At 43.1% G+C, this 9,765-nt stretch overlaps 1 protein-coding gene across 4 annotated transcripts in view; it reads right to left on the reverse strand.

The window, feature by feature from the left end:
* ATP8A1 (ATPase phospholipid transporting 8A1) overlaps window positions 1-9,765 on the reverse strand; it is a 281,662-nt gene that overhangs the window by 180,414 nt on the left and 91,483 nt on the right. For 3 of the 4 annotated variants that reach the window (XM_014590424.2, XM_014590422.2, XM_027774490.1), the window contains 2 exons: window positions 4,992-5,061; window positions 3,439-3,566 (listed from right to left, as the gene is read on the reverse strand). In XM_014590424.2, coding sequence (XP_014445910.1) covers window positions 3,439-3,566; window positions 4,992-5,061 — 198 coding nt within the window. Of the gene's footprint in view, window positions 1-3,438; window positions 3,567-4,991; window positions 5,062-8,049; window positions 8,124-9,765 lie in introns of all 4 variants that reach the window. The other variant, XM_014590421.2, reaches the window with a different exon arrangement.

Consider the following 9,765-nt stretch of genomic DNA (forward strand, 5'->3'; position numbering starts at 1 on the left):
AAAAAAAAAATCAAAAAAAAAAAAAAAAAAAAAAAAGAAAAAAAGAAATAAAAAGTAAAATTGGGAGAGGCCTTGGGACTAACACCGGTTTCCAAAACATTCCTGAGAAATGGCTGGACTCTGCTCTGGGGGCCCTCCATGCCACTGTTCCTCATGTAGCCAATCAGAACACAGCATCTGTTGCCTCAGTAAGAGTGGTGTGGATGGATAGGAAGGAATTAGGTGTGGACTCTTTGCTTTTGAAGTAAAACATACTACTTCTTGATTACAAAAATGCAAGAAGAGTTAGTTATTACTAGTTTTCATCCCAGTTGGAATGCCAAAGCTTCTAGCATTAGACCATGATCCTCGTCCTTAAAGAAATCAAAATATTGCGACTAGCAGTTGGTGTAATGGCTATGTTGCTGAACTCCCATGTAATTGACCGTGGTTCGAGTCCCCGACCCGGTGGCTTAAACTCATGCTGGGTGCATGTGCGTGCATGCCCAAGATCCTGAGAGGAGACTGGAGGAGAAGGGATTGCAGTGTGGCCATCCCCCCTGGGGGGGAGGGGTGTGATTTCTCGCTTTCTGTCTCTCTGTCTCACTGTCTTTCTGTAAAGCGCACATACGGTGATTTCTCGAAACAAACAAACAAACAAACAAACAAAAAAACAAACCTATCCAAAGTAAAAAAAAGAACAAAGAAACCAAAAAACATCACTCCACAGGGTCTCAGAGGACTCTGGGCAATCATTATAAAAGTCAAATGTGCCCTAAACACACAGGTCTTGACAATCTGTTTACATCTTTCATGTAAAATAAAGCATATCACTTAAGTTTTACCTGTCCCCTGAACCTTGGCACCCGCATACAAAGGTTGCCCTTCACAGTGTGGATTTGCTTGGCATCGGTTTGATGAGGAACTGATAAGAAGTGGAAGCTGGCCAGTGAGGGATATCAGATGACAGAAACCCTGCTCATGGAAATGGCCAAATCTATCATTAGTCTATAACCATATGCTCATGGAAAGATCACTCTGCAAATTTTAGCACATATAATTACTTCAAAAATTATAGGAAAGCCTTTGGTGGCTCTGAATGAAGATGACCGGTCAAGGTACACTTCAAATGCTTTTTTGGAGTTGCATACTTGACTGGTGCAATCACAACATATCCAGAGCATGGACAATGTTCTCTCTGGCTGGGGGGCCTGAGCCGGTGCCTCCAGCCGACATCTGGCTGGCTGCTGCAAGTGCAGGGTGCTGAAGATCAGGGTGCTGCCCAGTTGTGGAGGCAAGAAAGGAAAGGCATAGAGGGGAGAAGGGATGAGGGGAGCAGGGAAGACCCCACCCTTCCTGCCAGACTTGGCCTCATTTCTTTGCTCTTCTCTGCAATGAAACTCTTGGAAAAAGAGGTCTAGACTTGCTATTTTCAACTCCTCTACTTCCACTATCTCAAACTCATTTCCAACAGGCTCCCTCTGTTCTAGTCAAGTTCAGTGATTTCCACTCGCTAAATCCAACTGTCCATCCTCAGCCTTACTGTCCCCGACCACCTGCGACATCTAACCCAAGACAGTCACTCCCTGCCCGCCTCGGCCCCGTCCCTTTTCCTTCTCAGTTTCACTCGATGAACTTGGCCTCAGTCTCCTCTGCTAGTCTCTTTCTTTTTCTCAGACATATTAGTGTCAGAGAGCCTTGGGACCATCCTAGGGTTTCTTCATTTTCCTACATATATCATTTATGCTCACGGTTCCTCAAGCCTCGTAGGTTTCAATGGCGATGCTGACTATTCCCAAATTTATTTTCACAATGTTTTTTTTTTTTAAATTTATTTAATCCATTCATTTTTTAATTTGACCAGAAGGAGATATAGGGAGAGAGAGTAAATGAGAGAGAGAGAGGGAAAGTGAGAAAGCAAGCCACCAGTTCTGAAACTGAACCGTGGTTGGCCACATGGGAATGTCTAGCGCCTTAACCACTGCGCCACCTGCTAAGCCCCCATTCCCAAATTTATATCATGAAGCACAGTTCTATCCCCAACTTCAGCTATGCATCCAGCCACATCCTGGCCATCTCTGCTTATATCACTAACTTATTAAGTCCAAAACTGAACTATTGATTTCCCCCTCACAACCCTCCACTGGACCCCCATCCCATCAGAGTCACACCCTGACAACAGCTTGGGAAGCCTTATGTGATCTGGCCCACGTGACCTCCCTGACCTTCTTCTCTTGACAACTTTGGTCATCACAGCACTCCAACCATGCTGGCCTCTCTGGACATCCCCCGATTCCTCCAGGCACTTTCCCACTTTCAGACCATATCATGAGACACTCATAGTTTGCACTGGTTATTCCTTCTGTGTAGAACCTCTTCCTAAATGGCTCACTTTCTCATCTCCTCCTCACTGTGACTCAAATGTCATCATCTCCTCAATGAGGCCAACGATGACACTTGAACTAAAATCATCACTTCCCAAGGACTCCTGATTTCTTTCTACTGTGCTAGTATTTTCCAAAGCAGGTACTTATTTGTTTGTATCCCACCCCCCAAAAAAATCCATATACTAGAATCTAATTCCCAATGTGGTGGTGTTTGGTTAGAGCCTTTTTGGGTGATTAGGTTGTGAAGACCTTGACCATGTGAGGACACCTAGCAGGCACCATGTATGGGGACAATGGTTCTGACACTGAATCTACTGGCCTTGAGTTTGGACTTCCCAGTCTCCAGAACTGTAAGCAGTAAACTCAGGGTATTTACAAGTTAGATTGTCTACGGTGTTGTATTACAGCAGCCTGAAAGGATGATGATGAAAGGGCAGGAATATTTATCTGCTTTGTTCACTGTTGTCTTTTTAACATCTATAACTGGCCTAGTCCACGAGGCACTTAATAAGTGATGGCTGAATAAATAAGGAAAGCAGCAGAAAAGAAGGGAGGAGAGAGGGCAGGAAACACTAACAACGAAAGATGGCTAACTATGACAACACGGCCTAGAAAAGAGCTCAGAGACCTAGTCAAAGGGGACAAGAAGTTATCCAGTAAAACGAACCTCTCAGAGGTTGACTCTGAACTCCCTGAGACATCTGAAGATAACAGGAACCGTCCCAGGAATGAGGACTGGATAGTTCAGATGGTAACAAAAGCATTTTGGCCAAAACAATAAGCCCCAGGTTATCTGCCCATTAAACAAAGTGCTGAAAGCCTGGAACACCCCTGAAAACATCCAACTGCCAGAACGACAGGAAACTTGGGGAAGTCTTTAGCTATACCACACGTGTGGGATTAAGATCCAGCATTTTCACAGTAGGATTTAGGTTAGAATACAGCAATGCTGTTTTTAGAAGTTGTAAGTATTCACACATAGAACAGAAGAAGGTATTATGCATGCAGACTTGGAAGACACTCAGCAATAAACAACAATGACTTCTGCGTTTTAATCAAGTGTTTTACCTACCCATGTCCATCAAGTCTTATGTTGCCCACAAAATCGTAGAGATGTCTGTTCGGACTTTCACACTCGATTCTGCCCGAAAGTCTTATCAAGCTGTCAATATCTTTGATATCTGAAGTTGCTGGTAAGCCCTGTGTAGAAATTTTTAAATAAGCCAGGAGTAAGCTGTCTGGCGAAAGAGGAGGAATTCTGAATTCATCCAGACCGCAGGAGCTAAAGGATCCCTCTGCTTTATACGCAATTCGCCCCCTTCTACAATATTCCATCAGCTCATCAATCTGGGATCCCTTCTTCCCTGACTTGAGCACAGGTGGTTTTCAGCATAGCATAAGGGCAGCTTTCATGGAAGTTCTAAAATATATTTAGAAGACAATAAACTAGTTTGTGGAGATATTTTGAAGTTTCCGTAGAGCCATTTGCATTTGAAAATGTTCAATTATCAAGCACTCTACAAGACAGGGTGTCTGCTGAAACTAAAGAGGGGGATGAGGGCTGACCCTGTAGCCTAGTGGTTAAGGGAGCCGGATTCCACATGGACCACTGTGGTTTGCATACCAGGCCTGGTGGCTTGAAAAAAAAGTGCCAGGTACGTATGCATGCATGCCCCAAATCCCAGCAAGATAGGGAAGAGAAGAAAAGGGACTGAGGAAGAAAAGCACACTCAACTCCATGGAGGGGTGCATTCTTCCTTCCTCTCTCTACCTCTAGAAAACACATATGTCCTCTGCCAATTAAAAAGATAATAAAAAAAATAATAAAATGTAATAAAAAGTGGGGTACAATTTATGTTCAAATAAGGCAGTTTCAGTTTGGTTTGGTTTTGTAAGTCCCCTGAGAACAAAAACTCTAACGTAGTTCTTCCTTTTGGCGAGTAAGAAGTGGTTGGCACTGGAGACAGTCCCTTCTTGCAGCAGCCTGAGCTCAGGTGCCTTGTGATGACCTTGTTCTACCACATCCTCCCACGTGCTGGCCTCAGGATTTACCCCAAAACCCAAGGACATCCATTTTAAGAGTCTCCTTTTAAACCTTAAGAAAGAAAAACTTTACACCTCTTTTCTGCTAAAGGCAGTATGGAAAGTAAATACAGAAAACAAAGCTACTCCCAGCATGATTGCGACTTTACCAACAGCCAAACATTTAGAATGGGATTACTTTTTAACACAGCAAAGCTAACCAGCAATTCGGGCAAGCAACAAGTTATACTAAGTAAGTTAACCTACGTCAAATCACTCAGACTACGGTCATGACTGCCCAGGTGCTGGCTGTTACGTAAAATACTACGGAATTATCTACTAGGTCATGGGAAAAGTCATGACATGAATTTTTTTTGCAAAAAGGCATCACGACTTTCATGATAGACTATATTTAATCAGGCATGAAAGTGAAGCCTTACCTAATACTTAACCATACCAGTTGACAAAGCAGCCCCACAGTGGTTCCATGAGAAAATATTTGCAACTAGACAGGAAAACTTGGACTCAAGGCAAAAATACAAAGACACGCTAGTCCCCTGTAATAAAACAGCAATTCTAATACAAACCTGCGTCGGATCTTACCTGTCTAATTTTCAAGTTGGTTTCTCCATCTAAGTTGGACGTTTCAATGTAGCACATGGCCTGGGGCTCGCTGTTGTTGAGAATCGAGAAGCATGAGTTAGAGGCAGGAGGAAGGCCTCACACTGACTTAAATTTAACGACTCAGACTCACTGAAGCTTTTCATTCTAGACAGAGCGACAGTCCCCCCGGCTTTCTGACGATTTTCATTCTAACAGCAAGATGCTGGAAGCAAAAACCCATGCATGGCCACTCACGAATAAGCTTCTCAGCCAGAAGGACCCAACGCAATTTCCTGGCAACAACCCGTAATGGCCTTCGAGACAATGTGAATGAATAGATGGGTCACGTGATATTTAAACCCATCTAGACACAACACAGACTGTATCTGAAATGTAAAGCAGCTTCGCATTCGCATCGATCTTCAGCTCAGAGATACTGAGAGTTCATGCTTGGGGCTCATATGGAAATTGGTTAAGAAAACGAGTTGATTAGAAAATTCCAGATTGCTATTTCTACAAACATGCATTGACTACCCTATTAGATATAATAATAGGATCATAAAAACCATATCAATGATTTAAGACTACTTTTAAACACTATATAAACAGATTTTTACAGGGAAAGTAGCTATACACTTTCCCCCCTGTATTTTCTGTTCCTACCCTATTTCTTTTCCTTCCTTCCTTCCTTCCTTCCTTCCTTCCTTCCTTCCTTCCTTCCTTCCCTCTCTCTCTTTTTTCTTTTCTTTTCTCTTCTTTTTCTTTCCTTTCTTTTCCTTCCTTTCCTTTCCTTTCCTTTTCTTTTCTCTGTCTCTCTCTCTCGCAAAGGTTTTGCCTTAGAGTGTGTGTGCTTGCTGAAGAGATACAGAGAGAGAAAGGGAAAGTGAGAAGTCACCCCTCACGGGGGATGGCCACGCTGCAACCCCTTCTCCTCTATTCTCCTCTTGAGTTTGGGCACGCACACACATGCGCCCAGCGTGATTTTCAAACCGCTCATTCTGGTTTGAAACCACGGTCCACCATGTGGGAGTCTAGTGCCTTAACCACTGTGCCACCTGCTGGCCCTGCTCTTCTATGTCTTAAGTTGTCCGAGAGATTCTTGGGACAGCAAAAACTCAAACATCAGTGAACCTGGCCAGGTTGTTCTCTGATCTGAACCTTGCAGATGCACTTCCTGGGTCCCCACCAGAGTGTCTTAATAAAATCTGGTGCAGTGGCTGCTGTAAGGGGTCTGTGTTTTCCAGTTGCTCCCAGGTACCACGCCCCGACTGTCTGACAGCTTTCCTCTGCACATGCTGACTCTCCTTACTCAGGAAATACATTTTAGTATGTGTTCTATTAAGGGAGTACGCCAGCAACCACAGACGTGGCAGTTGACAGTCCCACTGTGTCACCTGATCCTCCACGCTAAGAAGCAGCACTCTGAGATAAAATCAATCTCATTAGATTGTCATTTGTGTGACAATCTCTTGGTCACACAAAAAGCCTAATTTACTAAACTCAAGTAAGTCACTATGAACTTACTGACAGGCATGTGTACGCAAAGACAGAAAGCAAGCTGTACGTCACACCCAAGTGACAGACACATGGAATTTTCTAATCAACTTCCCATTTGTACGTGTGCAATTAGACTATCCCAAGTCTCAGAAATGGGCATTTTAGTTTAATTCTGCGCCCTGTGATTCTGAAAATGACTCAAACACATGGCCATGGGTCAACTATTTTACAGATTCGTTTTCGAGTACGTTTCCCAATTTTTCAATGTACTCTATGAGCTTTCTTTCATAAAGGCTGCTATGTTTCCCCAAACGGAGAAGTCTTTGAGTGGTTCTATTTTCACTCGATCAGTATTCAAAATTTGAGATTTAAGCCACTGTCACCAGTAAACTGGCTCTGGCAGTTGCTCCGAATTTGTGATTTGCTTATGTATGCATTTGAAACGTCGGTGGTTTATGAAATCATAAAACACATTTTTTTGATAATACAGAAACATGAGGACAAGCCAAATGCTCCACAGCAGTGTGGATTCCATATTCTGGCAGTAAAATGCATTAACATTTTACTGATCAACATCTTTATTCAAGAGTCTCCTCTTCGGGTACAAATAACTCTTTTTTCCCCCCCCATAAAGCAACTTTTCCAGCACTTTAATGGCTAGGAGGTTTAACTGGCTGACTTCTATGTGAAGAGAGGCAGATAAACTGCATATCCAATTTCAGAACATTCTTAATCATCACTGAAGACAACTGTTATTGAAGCAGGACTTAGAAGTGGAGAAAAGGCAGCAAGAAGTCTCAGATAAGGAATCACGCCAGATCACAGAGGTTCCCACAACGTATGAAGACATCCCACACAGACTACAATCAGAGAGGCAATGCAAGCATTTGGATTAGTAAGTGGAAAAATGAAACAAGGTACAGGTCATGACACGGACACTGTGGATGGGTGGGACTGACCCCAGGACGTGCACTTAGTACTTCAAATGAGTGGGATGAAAAGGGATCCCAGAGCATGCGTTACAACATGGGCAACATCCAACTTTGTGCAGGGGGTCCTCTATAAACCCTTCAGAAGCCCAACCGATAAGCGCTGGAAGGTTCTATAGAACGTCTAGAAAATTTGAGATCTGAGAGTGAAACAAATAGTGTAAAACTCTGAGCACTTTGCAATAGCTCTGTTTTATGAAAAGCTTGACATTAAAGCTTAACACTGAAATCTTTTTAAGCAGTTGTGCAATTAAAACAGTGTCTTGGAGATAGAAGAAATGAAGCCTTAGAACTTAGGCATGTTGTTAAATATATATTAATGATACAGAGGAAATTAAAATTGACCTATGCTAACAAGATCCTTAGACTCCTATGGACAACGACAGAAGTGGAGTCAGCCAATACGGTCATTCATAAAATGCCTTTACAACATGCAAAGTGTCTGTCACCAAGAAGTATACAGGTTTGTGTTTTAAAGGTAGACACGGGAACTCAACCCGTGTTGGGTGTAGCTGCTCTGGCTTAGGGTGAGGACCCACATGCACGTATCCTACCAGCTCAGGGGCTCTGACCTTGACGACAGACTGATGAGATCTGCTGGAAGGTGCTCCCCATTGGTCACTTTCACTATCTCCCCCACTGCCACCTACATGTCCCAGTTTAACATAATCAAAATGAAAAAAAAAAATGAATAACAGAGGGGAAAAAAAAAAAACCAAACACGTGGACAAAAGAGACAGAAAGTTGGAAATTATTAGAGCAAATAATACATGTTAATAAAAATGTCTAATGCCAGTTTTTTCAAAACTTATTTTGATCAGGTCTGAAGGCCTAAGAAAATACTGAAGGACTGATTTATCTGCTTTTAAGGCCAATTTGCCATGTTTCATGGGAAAAATTTCATTTTTAAAATCGACTCACAGGCATCTCTTACCAAATCAAATAAAAATATAACCTGGATGCTTTTTTATTTTAATTCACAGAGGGGTGAGGGAAGACAGAAAGCACCCCTCCCATGGGGTGTGGTCATACACAGCTGCCTTCTTCTAACTGTCTGTCTCATGGGGATTTGGAGCTCACACATACAGACACCCAAGGTGCTGTGCTGTGCTGTGCTGTGCTTTGCTTGCTTGCTTTCTTTCTTTCTTTCTTTCTTTTTTTTTGAGAGAGAGGTTTTTGCTATAGGGTGCGTGCACTCACCAGAAAGACAGAGAGATAGAAAGCGAGAAATCACCCCCCAGGAGGGATGGCCATGCCGCAATCCCTTCTCCTCCATTCTCCTCTCAGGATCTTGGGCACTCATGCACACGTGCCCAGCGTGAGTTTTAAGCCACCAGGTCCGGGACTCGAACCGCGGTCAACTGCATGGGAGTCCAGAGACATAGCCATTACGCCATCTGCTGGTCCCATCCCAGGGTGCTTTTCAAGTTGCCCCCAGGGCCGGCATCTGAACTGCAGTCAGCTGGCATGCAGCGCTTACCTGCCGCATCACAGGCTCACCCTAGAGAGCTACTCGCTCCTACAGATTTTCCTTTCCCCAATTCTTCAACCTCATGCCAGCTACTGCATGCCACACCCCTAAATGATCCTAAATGATAAGGGAAACAGTTTCACAAGTTTCTGAAAAAGAAATACACTACACTAGTCCTCCCTCTCCTACAGCCTCATTGAAAAAATAACTTTACTGAAAAATGCCTGATTCTAAAATGTTTTCAAAGTCTGCATAAATATCTTATTAACTTTAATGCCAACCATGGACCGTGAGGAGTTGGAAGGCATAACTTTTGAATTACGGAATAAATACCAGCGTCTCTAGGTAATGCATTGTTTGGGAAGGCAAAGAGCTGAATTCAGAGAGAATTTTTTGGAAAGCGTATGAAAAGAGATATGCCAAGACTTTGGGCTTTAGTTGATAGGTTATATCACACTTTCTTTACATATCAATGTAGTAGTTAGATGTTAAATGTTCAGTTTGTTCATTTCAAACCAGAAGCCAATGAAATCAGTAACTTTCAACCACATTCACACTTAATTTCCAACTATTTGAAGATACATTATTAGTAAGTAATACTTTTTAAAAATTTTGAAATTGGGAACCAGCAGTTAGCGTAATGGCTATGTCGCTGGACTCCCACGTAGTCAACTCTCGTCCTGGACCCGGTGCCTTAAAACTCACGCTGGGCACGTGTGCGTGCGTGCCCAAGATCCCAAGAGGAGAATGGAGGAGAAGGGATTGCGGCGTGGCCATCCCCCCTGGGGGGTGATTTCTCGCTTTCTGTCTCTCTGTC

The sequence above is a fragment of the Tupaia chinensis genome, unplaced genomic scaffold, assembly GCF_000334495.1.
Source record: "Tupaia chinensis unplaced genomic scaffold, TupChi_1.0 Scaffold000442_1, whole genome shotgun sequence".
NCBI lineage: Eukaryota > Metazoa > Chordata > Mammalia > Scandentia > Tupaiidae > Tupaia > Tupaia belangeri.